The 17,837-nt window shown below is 43.9% G+C and overlaps 1 protein-coding gene across 1 annotated transcript in view; it reads left to right on the forward strand.

Annotated features, from left to right (window-relative positions):
- The window catches only part of LOC8043554 (L-fucose kinase), a 41,178-nt gene that overhangs the window by 15,421 nt on the left and 7,920 nt on the right, over positions 1 to 17,837 (forward strand). Inside the window, exons 9-18 of the mRNA XM_029982191.4 lie at positions 95 to 272; positions 690 to 805; positions 3,646 to 3,819; positions 10,175 to 10,285; positions 10,373 to 10,474; positions 10,584 to 10,696; positions 10,789 to 10,866; positions 10,971 to 11,107; positions 13,756 to 13,913; positions 14,054 to 14,200. Coding sequence (XP_029838051.3) covers positions 95 to 272; positions 690 to 805; positions 3,646 to 3,819; positions 10,175 to 10,285; positions 10,373 to 10,474; positions 10,584 to 10,696; positions 10,789 to 10,866; positions 10,971 to 11,107; positions 13,756 to 13,913; positions 14,054 to 14,200 — 1,314 coding nt within the window. The remainder of the gene's footprint in view (positions 1 to 94; positions 273 to 689; positions 806 to 3,645; positions 3,820 to 10,174; positions 10,286 to 10,372; positions 10,475 to 10,583; positions 10,697 to 10,788; positions 10,867 to 10,970; positions 11,108 to 13,755; positions 13,914 to 14,053; positions 14,201 to 17,837) is intronic.

Raw genomic sequence — 17,837 nt, forward strand, 5'->3', positions numbered from 1 at the left:
GTCTAATGCATGATAAAAATGTGACTGAAGATGCCAGTGCAAATTTTGAATTTTCAAATACTAAATGGGAATTCATTTCTGTCTCTTCCACCAGATGTCTCTCTTTTTCGACCTGTTGGTTGCAATGACCACAGGGGTGTCTCGAGAGTCCTTTGAGAACGGTTCATGTGGGCGATGGTACGACCACAAGTTCTGTCTCGCTAGGAAAGAAGCTGCCCAGAGGGCCAGGAGTCTCATCTGGGAAGAACTCTCATGGCACACTTTGAAGCCTTGTGAGAAACACATCTTTCCCGGTTTTCCTAGGGCTAGTGTTTCAAAATTCTACTGAAGCAGTGTGTCCACATGGGCTCTTATTTGTGAAGGTATGCTCCGAGATTGCCCACTCCTTGATCTTGGGCACTCAAGATGTGGGGATTGTATCTTGACTGCCTTATGCAAGATTTGTCTCAACTGAAGTATGGTTATCGTGAGAGATTCTTCCACATTAATAAATCTCCTAACTGCAGGCACCTAGGAAATGCCTGCAGTCATGTATCTTGGGGAATCATATTTTATGTGAGCTATCATCACACCTCTGAAGATTGTTTTTGAGATTTGCAAATGTATAAGCAGAAATAACTTTTCATGCATTTGTGCATTGGCATGCTCTTGCGATTTCTGAGCTTTGTTCTGTGTCGCATTTCTTGCAGATGTATTGGAAGGTGGCACTTATCAGTATCTTTCAAATGATACTACCGCAGAGGAACATTCCAAGCGCTTTCTTGGAACATCCGAAGTGAACCCTTTTCTTCATTCTGCATTGGAGGCAAGTTTAGTTACATGGATAGTTTGCTATAGGCAGCCGGCAATGGCCAGGTGGCGCCACGAGAGCACTGCATTCAGCGCCACAAGCGGAGGCGTCTCTGTTAATGGGGCGGCCAGTTTTCCCGTCGGGCCGTTGCGAGCGGCAGCGACCCCGATTTCAGCAGTCCCCGTGTGTACCTGCGTCCCTGGTTCTTTTATGCAGTTTTTTAATCGGGAGCCTTGCTAGGTCCAAGTGCTGAGAGAATATTCTAGAGTCGTCATTTGGACACCAGTTTGAGTTGTCTTCACTACTTGTGGCCACCCGGCGCCCGATCGGTCTGTGCTTCCCTCGTTTCCCAGGAAGTGACACAATACAACAAGAAGGCAGCGAATGGGTTTATTGTACATCCCGGTTGCCCGTCTTCGAGAGCCGGCACTCCGGACTTGCCGACCCTAGTTGTCGCCCGTCGTTCAGAACTCACAATCGGAGCCCGTGTCCAGGCCTGCGGATCGCCCTTCCCACGCCAGTGCTGCGTAGGCTAGCTGTTCTGGGCTATCACTGCCAGAGTCTCGCTGCGGAACCACTGCAGGATCGTCATGGACTTGGCCAGTATGGTCAGGGTTCGCCTCTTCCGCCGGTCCTGATCTGAACTTCGCTGGTGGAATGCTCCCGGGAATCGCCATGGGCCAGACCAGCCAGAACGGCTCTATCGTTCCTGCCCGGCCCCAGCCTCGCGCAGCACGCTCTTCCTCTTTCCTCGCCGGCTGGCCCCTGCTCGCGCCTCGCTCGTCCGTCCTCACCTCCCGACGCCCACACACACTAGAATAAAATTTGGGTAATTAGAACCAAACTCTGCATGCTACAGAACCGTACGCACATTGCAAAGCCTGGTGTAAAATGGCGACAGCCAACAAAGTGTACACGTAAGAAGGATATTTACGCTTCGCATGAGATTTTTCTAAAGAAAAACTTTAGCATCCTGCTTTCTGCAATCCGTCACATTTGTTACCAGACTCAGCATTAAATTTGGTTGCTGAAAGAAACAAAACTTTGTGCTACGAAAATCCACTATTTGAAAACTCGCAGGTTTGGAAGGTTTTGGTTGCGACCACGCGTGCCGAACGGCATTGGGAGTGCCGGAATGGGCCGACGGGCCTTTCGCTTGAAGACCTGATCGCCCGATTCTCGACACCACAGCGAAGCAACAATCGCCCCGATTGTTCCTATCCTATTTCCCTAATGTGGCTGTCAAAGCGACTCGTAATACAACTTGTATAAATATGTTATTTTGCCGAGTAGTCTGCAAAATGAGTTCGTCCGACCACTTTCCAAGCCTGCACATATGTTTTCGTTCACTTCCCTCCCAACAGTTTCTGTAAAATTCACTTACTTGTTGCGTCGCACTGCAGTAATCCACTTCTGTCGCCGTGTCGCTTCCCAAGATCTCGAAGGGAAGCTGAGGAAGCGGTGAAGTTTGATCCTTGAGTCACCTTCGCGACTGTGGCCGTCTTTCATGCAGCAGTAGCAGTGTTTATTTTTTAGGGGAACTCTAGGAGTAGGCGAGATGTCACAGGAACCCGGTGAGGTTATAGAGACGTGAAGTTGGGACTTTTACGAAAAACGGATCCAAAAAAACTCACGCCGATCCGAAATGCAACATTCACTCGTGGTTTCTGGATGCGCCCACCCGCAGCCCCCGCGGCCCGCGTAGTCCTGGCCTACCCAGTTTCTTTATTTTGCAGCCGCTAGATGGCGCTACGTGTAGCGCCAAACTGCATTGCAGGTTGCCTATGCAGGCCCAGTGAAGGGTCTGAGTATTCCCCTGTAGTAGGAGTAGCTTTTACTTTTAATTGTCTGAGAAAGCCTGGGCCACCCGACAAGCAGAGTGATAGTTTTGGGAGCTTATTATTACAGTAAAACCTCGTTATAACAAAGTTGAAGGGGCGGTCGTAATTATTTTGTTATAACCATTAGTTTGTTATAGCCAATGTCCATTTCTTCCCACTATTAGTAAGCAAGGGGAATTATGATTGCTTTGTTATATCCATTAGTTTGTTATATCCCATTTTGTTATAATGAGGTTTTACTGTATGTGCAATCTTGTTGAAAACTAAAAATTTGGCATGCCTTTAAGCCATCACTATCAAATGCTGTTACTGTAAAACATGCCCATTTCTATGATGAATGGAAAGTAATTCTTGTTGAAAACCAACAATTCAATTAGCAGCTTGCACCTACTGTAAGATCCTCAGAGATGCCCCACCCCCTAAAGATAACCCACCCCTATTTTTGGCTTGATTTGCCATTTTTTCTTGAACTCTAGGATAACCCCACTCTTAGTAATAGTAGTGTTGGGATCAATGATGGCCTCGGCGTAAAGGCGGCTAGTTAGCTATGGTGGGACATAAGTGAACATTGCTGACGGGAAGTACAATCATCTTTGCTTCTTTGCCCCTTGCCGCAATAACAAGTTTGGCAGGGACACATGACCTAAAAATGTTGACACATCTTTTTTTTTTTTTTCTTTTTTTTTATGGTATTTTCATTCACTACCAGTTTGTCAGAGGAACAAGTCTTAGATTTGGAGCTGAAACTGCATTCCAATGGAGTGTGGCAAATTTATTTAAGCGTCTTTCAAACCTTCAAATTATATATTTATTCTTAAGTTGGGCCTCTTCCTACAATGAGTTATTGTGAAATTTATTCTGAAAATTTATTTGTTTGACCCACATTGTATATGTCTAAATTTTTATAGCTGGATATAGATTTAAATTTTGTTCTCTAGAGAATCCAGGACAGGCATCTATGATTCCAGAGCAAACATTATAGTTCATACTACAATACCTGATTCTCGTTCATAGGGATGCATGGAAGAAAGATCAAAATGTGCTCTTATGAACACATTGTTGAGGTGCCCGGGGCGGTGTCATGTCGGCGACTGCTCTGTTTTGAAGGACTGTTGCTTGGAAGCGGCTGATATATTTGTGGGCCAGAACTGTTACGTAAATGGGGTGACATTGGCGTTGAAGGACGAGGTAAGCTGTGTTTTCTTATATTCACTGTTTTTATGAATAGTAGTAGACAGTAGACTGATAAGGCTGGTGGAAAGTCCTCTCTGACACCCTACAAAATCTTCGCATCAGCGGCACTCGGCACAGCTGGCAACAGAGCGGATTCTAGGCCGAACCATGACTTCACTGTCCGAAAGCAGACCACGAACCATGGCATCTTTGTCGATATCAATATATTGGATGAATGAAACATCTCCGAGTGCTGGGTAATCCTTCAAGGCCAGCTTTGTTGGCAGTGATGAAGGTGCTGCATCAAACTGCTCCATATTCGCAAGCCGTGCCAAAATACCATTTCTGCAAAAAATTGCACCATACTTGCACCAAGATCAGCTTGAACGAAGCAAAAAATATAAAAAGATGGTCTTTGTAAAGGAGCATGCAGCGCGATTATGACCTAGAATGGAAATGCTTTCCCTTGGCTTTTTCTGGAAGTATGCGGATTGGTCAAATCAAGCCAGTAGCATGCGTGAGTGTTTGAAGACTTTTCTGAAAAACTTGCGCCCTGCCATTCGGGTCAAGCTTCACTGCTTTGCACCAAAGCACACGGGTCGAGCTTCACTGCTTTGCATCAGCGTGCTAGGAGCAGCGGCTGATGTGCGAGAGCATTTCTGTTATCTCTATGGTCTCAAAAATTATGCTCACAAGTAATATAAGTCAACCAACAGTTAACAAAAAAAATATTAGCTCTACATTTTAATAAATGGGATGTGAACCATCAGTTGATTGACAAGTCACTACACTGAACTCTGACTCAGTTTAGCTCCAACGCCGCTCTTATGATGCAGAGTAATGCGAGATGGTGGTTTCAAAGCACATATGTAAGTTTATACACTTTTTGTGGGTATAAGCTAGGTGAATGTATTTGCATCAATCAACGTTTCAGAAAATATGCGTGTATTTTTTATTTTTTTTTTATTTTACAGGAGTAAAGTGTTAGGGAGGGGGGTAGATGGCATCATCTGAACTGAAGTGTCGCACTTGATCCACATGAAATTCTTTTTGTTTGGATGAAAAAAAGATATTTCAACGATTTCTTTTTCTTTTTTTTTTAATACCTAAGCCTTCTCTTTAAAATAAGTACATATTCTTATTGCAAAAAGAAATAAGTAATATGTATATTGATATAAAAATATGAACCTTCAGTCATCAACAAAGATGGGTGTTTATGAGTGTTATTATTTTATTTTCAAGTATGGGGGGGGGGGGGAGGGTAACGTGCTAACATACATGTTGGCACTTGCTCCAAAAGCATCGGGTGCTACTCAAACCAATGTTTTGCCTGCTACAAGACCTGCTACAGAAGGTCAAATGCCGCTTCCATCACTATGTTGGCCTTGCATGCCATGTGGCCATGCTGTCAATCACTTCTGTTACTTCGGCAGGGATGGTACCATGATGTACACGCCCGCTGCCATGCTTGGCTTTGCTTGGCTGCTCGCTGGCTTGGTGGTTTAGCCACGCAACGCGCTTGTTTGTTCTTTTCTTGGTTGCAGAAACAGTAGATAAAAGTGATAAAGTGTGCATGCATGGTTGTGGTTTAAGCTTAGTCAGCATAATCACGAGGCTTTTTCATTTTTTGCAAAGTTACCGGACTTCTGGAGTGCACAAAAATGTCCTTCGACTGCATGCTGAGTCAGCTACATCATTAGTGATGTGTTGTGCACTGTTGTTCACTTGCAGACTCGTACGCTCGTTTCAACGTTGGCTCATTCACACTTTTACCTCGGTAGTTTAGAGTGATCTAAAACTTGCCGCAGCCTTTGTTATGGAGTGGAGAAAAAAGTTGCTCCTGCTTAGAAGCATGCTTGTGCTGAAGCAGGCTTAAATGCAAGATCGGCCAACCTGGGTGCGTCCTGTGTGGCAAAACAGAAGAAAAGAAAGTGAATACTACACTGAGCGCACTCTTTTCCACCATGATGCCCAATAATGTACTGCGAACAGACACAGTCGTAATGACCTTGCACAGCTTTCATTGGTGATAGCAGACCCCTACTTCCGACGTCGGCCCCAGGCGTGCGCTTTTTTCTGGCCCGGCGAGAAACAGGCGCATATGAAATGACGTTGCATTGACGTCAACGCACGACAAAAACACTTCATATGCGGGTCACGCTCAATATCGCACTTCTCTGGACCAGTGGTTCTCAACCATTGATTTTTCGCGGACCCCTTGTGGATCGGCAGATATGATGGAGGACCCCTTTAGTGGTGAGTAGGGATGTCGCGAACCACCCTAGGTTCGATTTCGAAAGGTTTCGATATTTGCGAAGCGAACTGAGGTTCGATATTTTCGTACCGACCGAGGTTCGATTTAGAAAAATTCGCAACTTTTGACCACAGCGGAGTTTCGAATTCGAAAATTTCGAAGCTTTCACGGTTTCCGAAATTTCGAAATCGAATATTTCGAATATTTTTTTACTTCAGGTTCGATAAATTCGAAGATCTCGAAATTCTTTGTTAAAAAATTTGAAAACTTCGAACGCTTCGAATTTTTATAGACATGAAGTTCGAACAATTCGAAGATTTCGAATTTCTTTTTGCATAAAGTTCGAAAAGTTCGAAGGTTTCGATTCTCTTTTAACGCTAAATTAAAAAAAAAAAAAAAAAAACTTTGAAGATTTTGAATTTCTTTCTAATCCAAGTTTTCAAAGTTCGAAGTCCGATTTTCAAGTTTTTCCACAGTTTCAGTTTCAAATAACGTTTTCACGACTCACTGGTTTTCACGAAATCAAGTTTAGAAAAGTTAGGGTGTGATATCTAGATTCTGCGAAGCTGGTCAGGCAATTAAATGAGACGACGAGTGTCCCGGACGTGCTAGAATATTTGCAGTGCAGAATTGTGACCGCCAGCCCCGGGGGTCTTTAACCTGCATCACGCAGTAGTGATTGCACGAACACACTGTTTTACGAGACTCATCCGTTCGAAACGGCCAGGGGCGAGCAGGAGGTTGAGGCTCAGAAAAACCTTGAAGCGACCTGGCAAACTAGCTCGCCACCCCTTGCACGCTGGTAGCAATCCGATCCGGTGAAGTTTATAATTGTCCTGGAGGTTTATTTTCTGGGACGGAGGAATCGCTTCGCAAAAAGCACAAAAGCCGACACAACTCGAGGTCGAGGAGCGTTCTACCATACAAGTGGCGTCGGAAGAGGAAAAACGGGGGGAAAGAGGGTAGCGGGGGGGGGGGGGGGGGGGGGGGGCTTCATCCTCCTTTTCTCCCTTGCAGGTATTTCGAACTGTTAAAGAAAACAATACGGGGAAAGAGGGCGTGGTCGAGCTTATTTGAATCTGAAATTATTTATGCATATGTATAGCTACTGTCGCTCTTCACTGCATAAAAGGTTGCGTAGATGGTCATTGTTAGAAACTCGTTGTCAGAAGGCACTGCTCGTCACATGCTTAGTGGTTCGGAAGTTCAAAGCTGTCTTTTCGACCTAAACACCTGTGCCGATTGTAACAAAAAAAAAGAGAATAAATGCGGAAATAAAAAGCAGGAGAAAAAAAAAAAACTGTCAAGAATTCGTCGGAAGTGTTCTATTCTTGCATATTCAGAGGTTCAGAACTTCGAAACAAGTTTCTTTTACCAAAATGTGTACAGGCTAAAAGAAACACGTCCCAGGAACGTGAAGCAAAAAAAAAAAAAGTTTTTTTTAATGACGTGCTGAACTTGAACACTATTAGAAATCTTCTCCCATGAGTTAATTTATTCCTTAACGTGAAAAAACAATAAATATATTATTTCGTATTCTGCAGATGGCAATGATATGTACTGTCTGTGGTGTTAATTTAAATGCGATACCTCAAACAACTTAGACGAAAATAAATATCAAGTTTAGGTTATAATTGCATGCAGATACATGTTTGGACATTTTTCGAAACTCGCGTTGAATAACAATAATCACATCTTAAGACGGCACTTACCTAGGCTATACATAGATCATTCTTAAAAAAAAGTATAACATATCTACCATAAATGGCTGCAGCGTGCTTCAAATCTGGCACAAACGATAATCGTCAAAAACCCGTCGTCCTTCCTCGCCCCTTCGGGGATTTATTTCTTTAAACCTAAGCATGCCAGAACATTGAAATAAACGACATTGTCTTTCGTAAGGAACGCAGCACCGCGTGTAAAAGTTCGAGAAAAAAAATTACGAATGTACCCCACTACTTGAAATCAAATGAAACCGTCCGCCGGTCTTTCGAAGTTCGACGAACGTCGAACTTTTACCATAAAAGTTCGAAGTTTGTCGAACTTCTGACTTTTCAGAATCCGAAAGTTCGAAACTTTTCGAATTCTCTTGATAAATAAGTTCGAAAGTTCGAAATTCATCGAATTTTTTGGTCAGTCAAGTTCGAAAGTTCGACAAGCATCGAACCTTGCAGCGCAATTAGTTCGAAAGTTCGAAAAAGATCGAATTTTTTAGCGTAATAAGTTCGACGGTTCGAAAAGCGTCGAACTTCTTAGCTTAACAAGTTCGAAAATTCGACCTCCGTCGAATTTTACGATATAGACAATTCGAAAAATCGAAATCTTTCGAACCCTTCGAACCGCTTGATTCGATCATCGAAACTTCGATTCGAAAAAAGTTCGCGGCATCCCTTGTGGTGAGGGGAAGAAAAAGTTATAGGTTAATTATGATAATGATTTAATAAATCATATAATTAAGGGCTTGCGTGAAGTAGGCTTCTCTCATTGACATACGCATGAGAAAACTCGCCTGAAAATTGGAACGTTTCTTCTCAATCTGAAAAACAACTTTTATCGGCGGGCTTGACTGATAAGGCAGGGTTCACGGACCGCTAGAATGTCTTGGCGAACCCTTTGGGGTCCGTGGACCCCCCTTTGAGAACCACTGCTCTAGGCATTTCCATTAATTTTCTAACCTCCTCTTTGTGAATATAAGCCTTTTTAGGGGTGAAGCTCCTTAGGGTCTAGCCTTGTCCATTCGTCCGTCCGGCCGGCGTCCGTGCTCACAAAAAAAGAAAAAATGTTTGCGCAGTCGACAGGATTCAAACCTGTGCGGGGAGACCCCAATGGATTTCTAGTCCATCGCCTTAACCACTTGGCCACGACTATGGGACGAGTAGGGGGCTCTGAGATGTGGTTGTAGCTCAAGAGCTGGGGTTTCTGTCATGGATGAAATGTTGCATGTAGCCGCTCAACGTCTATACAGGAGAGGGCACTGCGGTCTAATGCGTATATAATCGCGTTAAACTTTGCATGCATGACTCTGCATTTCACCGACCATAAAGCAGTAATAATGAAGTTGAAATGCAACCTGGAACTCAGCACTACCTATGAGCAATAAAAAATCAGCACTACCTATGAACAATAAAATCAGTATCATCAGCACTACCAGAGCTTCGCTCCAATCAACATCATCCACCACGTGGAGATGTGGTAATTTTTTCCTCCGCTCTCCCATCTTTCAAGGTCAATGTTGCCAGAGTTTGGGCAGAACTCTACTTACTTTTCCAGAGTTGCAGTCATTGTCGGCGTCTGGAGCCTTATTCCATCTTCATTGCTATTTGTTTTATCCGCAAACTCCATGTGTGGGCTGTTAAGAATGGAACCTTCGGCGATCTTCTTCCGAGTTTCAACGCTGCGGAAACTAGTCAAGACGAGTCCGGGACCGTCGCCCGCTTGTCGGGGCCTGCGCGAAACGAGTCCCGACGAGTCCGGGACCGTCGCCTGCGTGACGGGGCCTGCGGCAACAAGTCTCAACGCACCCGTGACGTTAGCGGGACATGTGTGTGTGCATGGTGGTTGGTGCGCTCGGGAAAGGGAGAGAGGCATGGCCTAACTGCGGAGAACTTTGGCTACGTTGCACTGGTCGGCGGACATTGCTGCATCGCACTGGCTGCCCTGGCGGGGAGTGAGAAAGAAACGGACCCTATATAAGGCGGAGCGTGAGGCTGCTCCGTTGTTCTCTCGGATTTGACGACTGTATCGCTACCATGTAATTAAACCGTTCGTTACGTTACCAAGTCTCTCACCTCCACTGAACCCCTGGGTTCTTCACTTCGGGGAATGGACGTCGTCTCAAGCCAGGAGGCTTCCGGACGTGCGGCCTAAACCCCACCTCGAACAGGGTTAATGCTTTGTTCCAACACAAACGTGACAACGATCGGTACAAGGGATGCACTTTTTTGAACCCCGATAACAATGAAATGCTTGAATGCAGACACACATAGCTGATATAAACAAGTGAAAGTCATGTGCTGACACAGCCTAACAATTAGGCACTTGCAATGACACTACATTTCCACTGATGCGGCACATGTGTTGGGTTTTATTGCCAAAATATGCTTGTTCATTTTACAGGCATTACATATTCCTGACGGTGCCTGTCTGCTACAGTATGAAGTTTGGTTGGCTGATTGTGCAGAAACATTTCCAGTCGCTGTTGCCTTTGGGGCACGTGACAACATTACGGTAATCTTGCTTCTTCTGTGATAATTTTTTCTAGCATATTAATGTGTGAGGTACATGTCTCCAATATCCTTTTTTTTTTTTTGCAAGGTTTCATGTACTGACAGAGGCTTCACGATATTCAATCGTCCCTTGACAGACTTCTGCGAACATCTTTCGATTTCGATGGAGGACTTGTGGTCTCTTTCAGAGGTTTGTGTTTCCATTGTTACGTTTTCTGACGAATAGTTACTTTGTTTGGCAGATTGTCGATCAGTATGGAATATCCTATTGGTTTCAACAGTGACCCTTATTGCTCTAGGTTGGAGGAAGCAGTTGCCTTTTGACTGCCAAGCTGTTCACAGTCGGTGAGGAGAGCCTTCAGGATGCACTGTGGCTTTGTAGTGGCAAGTCTGACAAGGAACTTTTGACCAGGTCCGCATTTTAGTCTCGCAGACACCTAGCTCTCTGTGGAAAATGAGATTCTGGTTCCAGTCTTTCATGTTCATCTCTTTTTGCTCGTTCAGATGGAGGAAAAAAGAGAGGTTGTCTTTGGCAGAAATCATGGCATGTCACGACTTGAAACAGCAATTTTCGAAACGCTGGTGCGTTGCACGGGACACTTTGGAGGTAGTTTAATCGGAAGTGTATGTGTACAGTGTCTAAATGATAAAAGTGAGTGATAAAATAATTGTGACCCTTCTCATAGGGACACCTTTATTGCTGTTGCAAGCTCGGTGATAAAAAAATCCCTGACTGAAGGGTCAGACGTCTTGATCACCCCCTACATGAGTGTGGCTTGTGCCTGCAGCCGGGAAGCAGCTTTAATGGATGCTCTTGACTCTGGTGCGTTGATTGTCTGAAAACTTGTCTCATCTATGTTTTCTCTTAGATACTTACTGGACAGTTTTCGTCTTTGCCATCCATTAATTATTTGCCTGAATTAGAATACTGCAAGATTGCAGTAGCAGTCTAGCTTGTGTAATAGTATTTTAAAGGGCAACTCTGCTTCATTTTTGTTTTGAAAAAACAGTGCAGTACTCTTCAGTATCACCTAGGAAGACCACACGTCTGAAACACTTCTTGGAGAAAAACGAGTTAGAGGTGACTTCTGGCGTAATTTTCTCCCATGAATTTGAATATCACGTTTGTTTTCCCTGAAGATGTAACTAAATGCGAGAAAACAGAAAAAACTTCCATCCAGTCGTGACATCAAACATAGTAGGATCTTTGGGCCGCCTAGCGCGTGTCGCTTGTGTGGGCAGCGCGTGCAGTTGCAAGCTTGCCAGGTATATTCCCCCACACTGACACCAGTCGTGACATCTTTTTCTGACCTTTGTTTTAAAATAGCAAGAGTGCGCATGCATAGCTTTGACAGGCGCTGAAGATGCGTGAGAGCGGAGATTAAAAAAAATCTTAATATGACGTCACGCCCCGGGAAGGAGGGGCTTCAGTGGTATTTTGAAAATTATTTTCTGCAGCTTTCGTTCACCAAATTTTGCAAAACATGTTTGTGATTCTGGAAGCCAGATGCAGACGATTTAATTGTTTTTACTCAAATACAGAACTGCTTCAGTTTCCTTTTGAGACCTAGTTCTGTCTAAATGTTTCTAAAATGGACCGGCAAACTTTGCAACGCGCCAGGTTGCCGAAATCGGATGACTCTAGCGGGTGAATTGAGGTACAAACAACAGCGCAGTCGAAGCTATGGCGTTGGCATAGCCATTTTTGAGCGAAATATCATCACTATTGCCCCGTCTCGTTTGTTTTTACTTCTCTGGGCAAGCGTAATGGGTGACGTCGGCAGCGTTTCCTCTCGGTGATCAGTAGTGTCCACGTGATTTGCATAGCGCGCCTGCACAGCACGCTTCTTAAGAGCTGTCCCACCGTTACCGCCGTGTCTTACGTCACAACCTCTGTCGTCGTCTCAATGTTTGTGATTATTGTCTCAGGAGTTTCGTTCACACTACGTGCGAAGACTGATACCGCAGTTGTGCAGACGTCGTCAAATGTCGTAGACACCAAAATATGGTGATAGGTGAGGTGCAGAGACACCGCACCATTCATGGCAGAAGACACTTGCGCCTGGCCCATGCCCTCCCCAATGGTGGCCTGCCGGCCTGCCCCAATCCCGCCCCTCATTGCGTAGAGGATCCCGTGACATCTCATACCACTTGATAACCATGTTTTTGGCGACCCGAGGTCAATGTTGCCGTACGGAACCAAAGTTTTGGTTTCGATTTCTGCTCATGTTTAAAGTAAGATTTGACAATGTATATCCCAGTTTTCGCGAAGCAAATGACAAGTGCCTTTCATTAGTGCTTTTTAATGTGAAATCACTCATTATCCTGAAATTTTCGGTATTGAGTGGAGTTGCCCTTTAAGGTCCAGAACCTTTATAGTTACCATATTTACTCGAGTAATAGCCACACTATTTATGAACAAGGCCCTTGCTTCTACTTTCCCGCAAAGCACATATACAGCCAATCATTGCGTTGCGCATAAATAACATAGCGAATAATTAGATCGAGAACACGATTCTCCATGCAAATGCAATCTTCATAGATGGTATCTTCGCGCAAAGACGTTATCTCCGTCCTGTAAACCACTGGAGTCATGCTGTCGATCGCGGTGATTGGTAGTCCACGTGCTCCGCGGAAAAGCAACCCCACAGGTTTTCTTCATAAACAGTGCAGCTATTACTCGAGTAACTATGGTATATCGAAGGTTAGAGAGTCCAAATTCTCACCATTCCAGTGTCGGCTTGCCATTTGTTATGAATGCATACAGAGATTTGCATGTTCTAATTCTTGCACTTTCTCGGGACTATCGTAACGTTCTGAAGGACAATCGACCCACAACAGAAGACAGATGAGGTAGAAGAAGCAGGTAGGCTAAGTTTCAAAATGGCAACCCCCGAACAAAAGCTGCGAAAAAATGGTAGACTTGGCTCTTTGTCCACTAATGCCTACACCACCTGCCCTAAACCGTGTCATGAGTATCATATTCAAGCAACAAAGGAAGAGCTTTATTTATTCAATTGCTTTGTAAGTTGTTGAATAAACATGCTATTGTTGTTTCAAAGTTCATATTGCCTGCCAGCCCCTTGGAACATATTATATGAAACAAAAAAAAATGCAATTGCTAGAAGTGTGCTCTCTTTCTGTGTTTTTTGTTTTTTTTGTTTTTTTTGTTTTTTTCTCCAAAATTAGAAAGTTGGGCAGGAAATGAGGCTGGGTATCTCTCGAGATATTAGGGTAGATGAGTGACTAAAAGGGTAGATGAGTGACTAAAATTTTTTCCTGTCCTCTGTATGTTTTCAAATAAATGTTTTTGCCTATTCCTCTCATTTTTTTCAGTCAGTGCTCAGTCAACATGTCTCTTCAAAGTTATCACAGTTGTTTTCCCCTGTAATTTGTCCTTTTGGAAATAGTTTGTAGCAAAACGTTTGAAGCTTCCTGTTTACATCTTTGCACTGTCACATTCCGTTTCAGTTGCAGAGAGCGAAGCAGCAAACAAAGATGTTGCTGTGGCTTGTAGGGTGTTTTCTTGCATTGCTGACTATTTGGGAACTATGGCTGGCAAGTCTGGAGGTTTGAGAAGTGGACCTGGGGGAAATAAGGCCTGGACAACTGCCTTCCATTTTCTAGAGGTAGGCAGACTCTGATTTGTAGCAATTCATTATTGCAGACCAAAATGTCTTGTGGTTGGCATTTTGTGTTTTTTAATAATAGCATAGCATGTTTGTGGACTGCCTGACTAATGCATTGTGAACGTTCGTTTTTCAAAAAGGAAGGAGACACACACAACGGATCAGTAGCCCTGAAGCAGGAGCGTCTCAAGTGGATGGATCGTTCTGATCGCATGATAAGAGCAGCGAGGCATTATGAAGGGGCCCTTCAGGTTCTCATACGCAGGGCTGTGCTGACGGCTGAACAGGTAAGGGTGCAAATGTAGTGCTTTTTTATTGTTATACTTTGTTATTCTAGATTTGAAACGGGGAAGCAGGTTCATCTTCACAGAGGCCCATGACAATGGCCTTTGATGTTTTTAAAAGTCCCCCCCATCTCTCCTACAGCCTCATAATGCAAGAAAATCCATATAGCGTGGCGTTTTGATTGTAAATGCAAACTTGTCACTTTATCATCATACTTGTATGTTACTCCCCGACTTGGCGGAAGGGCATTATACTAGTGGATATCACATCAGGTGCCGATCGCATCACAGGACTTACCCAGCCTCTGGACTGGAGTGGAAGAAGGCTGTCGACCACTCATTCTGCCAGCCGATTGCTGCATTTGTTTTTGGTAGTGACTATTTCTATGTTCATTGTCAAAATATCTTAAATATTATTTTGGCGTCTGTAACGGCACTTCTGTAAAACGCCAAAATAGCGGCTTTATTATTTCAACGTCCCCCGTCAAAGGCAGCCGTCGCTGTGATAGCCATTGCGTTGTTTGGTTCCTGATGGTGTTGTCGCTGTTGTGTTGACGTGTTGACAGAGTCAGGTATCGCTGTGTCCCATGCCTGAGAGGTTTCGATCCTACTCGGCGCTGAAAATCTTATTCAGCGTGTGTGTGCTTGACTGGCTCGACAGCCAATCCTTTCGCACGTGGCACGCCCGGCGTCGATGTTATGAGCAATCACACATCATTTCGGCACACGTCTCTCCTAAAATATTGAATCCACAACAAAGCCGAGTTGGGTACCCCTCTACTGCACGTAACACATGCAAGTGCATGCACTAGGTAACACTGAGAGTTGTGGCACGTTTTCTGTGCCTCCACGCCTCCACTACCGTGCAAGCACGTCTTCGTATGGTTGCAGTCTCGCTTTGCATTTGGCTCCCACCCTGTCTTTAACCGGGTTTCGTGAGTTCGCTGTTTAATTTAGACTTTCTTTTTGGTTCGTGTATATCGAGTGGGTTAACTACGAAACGATCAGGAGGTTACATAAAATGTTGTGAATGCAAACATTGCTCCCTTGATGTTTCTTGACCGGTGCGAAAGAACAACAAAGATTCTGACGCACTGAGCAGAACATTTTCATATTGCGATCTGCGCCGTGGTTGTACGAGATACACAGATTTTCTGACATCAAATGTCGTCCAGTCAACTACAAATTTTCTGACATCAAATGTCGTCCAGTCAACTACAAATTTTATGACACAGGATTAAGCTTCTTTGTCTATAAAACACGAAATAAATCATGAAATGCAACGTTGTCACGCGTTCTGTAATGCTTAGCGCAACCAAGCAAACATTACGTGTGGCCTATAAAAACTGCAGTCGACTGCACGACTTTTGTTTTTCGGAAAATGCAGGTTGAACTGCAACACCGCCTGCAAACAAGATTATATTTTTTTGAACGCCACTTTAGATCACTTTCCAGTCCGGACTCCGAAGCTCTAAAGCTGTCCAAAGTTCCAAGTTTTAAACGTCAAAATAATAAAAAAAAATATTTTGACGGAGGACGCAATAATAGTTTTTCAAAATATTTCCCTGTCTTCAGGAAGCCACTTCCTGAAGACAGGGAAATACTTTGACATTCCTGACACCACGTCAGGGATGTCAAAATAATACTTAAAATTATTTTGAATGTGGACGTCAAAATAGTCACTGCCTTTGTTTTTTAGCTATCTACGGATATCAGGATGCAAACTGCAAATTACTGAATCGGCTCTTTGGAGTCGTTTCTGTCTTCACTTCAACAATGTATCAGGGATTAGGATATGCGTGGTCAAGCGAGCAAATATTTCGGGACCAGCTCTAGCTGATGCGGGACACTAACACACACACACCAAACAAGGTGTTAGTGTGTGTGTGTGGGGGGGGGGGAGGGGGCATGTACTAGTCTGTTTTTCAGGTAGCAAATAACCCTGTATATGTTACAAGAGTTGTTTCATGTACGCACGCAAAAAGACAGCACAGCTACCATAAAATACCTCAGAAGTGCCCACTTCGTTCAAGCGCCCACTATTTACATTTCCCAAACTTGGGAATTCTGCAAATTAACCGCCTGATTTGACTGGATAAGGGCCTATGTCTAGATTAATGGAATCTTCAGTGAAAATGGGGTGGGCGCTCCCCCCGATATTTTATGGTAAGCAAAAGTTCCTAAAGGGGCAGTGCATGGTGGTAGCGAACTTAGAAAGATAGAAAGCAGAACCGACAAAGTATCCTACTCTGTGTGCATCATTTTTTTTAATATTTCTAGGTGTGCATATATAAGACTTTGCACCTTGCAGTATGCTAGTAATTGTACATATAAAAAATTGAGTTTTTGAGTTATAAGAAATAAGGGAGCACACATAGAAGAAATGTAGCACAAGGGCTTCCAAATGAAAAATGATGGGCTTTGTCACATGTTAAAGGGATGCTGAACCGAAATTCGGGTTTCACGAAATAAGCTTGGAGATGTGTTCAACAGGGCGCCATAAACCACAAAACATCACTCATATAGCCATATCTCAAGCGCGTGGCCGTATTTCTGGAAAATAAAGGAGCGAATGAGGGAGACTGTTGACGTCATCTTATCGCAGAAGAGTTGAGAGGGAGGAGAAATGGCCTTGGGCTCCCTTTCCTCTCCACGCCCTCGCGGAGTCAAAGCGAAGAGAGGAGGAAATGAGAATCGCGAGGTCACATGTTTTTTCGGCCTTGTGCGAGCGCACTCTTCTTTTACAAAAATACGACGATCCGTTGGAGGTACCGCTTTATGAGTGACGTTTTGGGATTTGTAGCGTCCCGCCTATCGATTCTGCATTGTTTTCTGAAATTTGATTTTCTGTTCAGCATCCCTTTAAACTGTAGTCTGCATGACTACCTTTAAACATACTCGGTTGATCTATGATTTTCTTAAAATATGTATGAAATAGTTCCTATGCACTGCCGAATCGTCTATTGTAAACCTGCACATTTTGGCAAAGCCATGTTTTTCATCTCAGTTCGATTGTAACATTTATTCTTGCACTAAAGATGTAATTTGGTAGGAATTGGTCTTTTGTATGTGTTAAGTGGTATTGAGTAAACTTGTATGCGAAAGCAGAGAGGACGAACACGAAGGAGTGGACAAGGACAAGCGCAGTTAAGTGGTGTGTTTATTGTCTAGTGCAGTGTTTTTCAAACTTTGCATTGTTGCAGACCCCCAACTATCTTAGGTGTTATTTTGAATATGTTTATTGACATTGAGGAACATGCACCGAAGAATGTATGTCGCCATAAATCTGAGAAATTTGAAGTCTATCTGGTTGAATATAACTCGCATTTATTGTCTTTAGCATCTTGTGGATGAGTCCAGACATCAGCAGAAAGTGAAAATGTTAAAATATGTCTGAGTGCCTTCTCCAAGAACGCCTGTAGTAAAAATGCACTCACAACTGGAAGCAAGCAAGAACGCACTATGAATCGTGAGAGTTCTACTATAGCTGCAAAGATGTTCTGTCCAACGATTTCAGTTCTCTTCAGTGCCTTACTTGTCCCCAGTGGACCGAACCTCAAATCAGTGTGGACCTCCACCATAGTCGCTGCGTACCCCAGGGGTCCACAGACCACAGCTTGGGATCCACTAAGTCAAGTGC

The sequence above is a fragment of the Ixodes scapularis genome, unplaced genomic scaffold (assembly GCF_016920785.2).
Source record: "Ixodes scapularis isolate PalLabHiFi unplaced genomic scaffold, ASM1692078v2 PGA_scaffold9__187_contigs__length_104089568, whole genome shotgun sequence".
Taxonomy (NCBI): Eukaryota; Metazoa; Arthropoda; class Arachnida; order Ixodida; family Ixodidae; genus Ixodes; species Ixodes scapularis.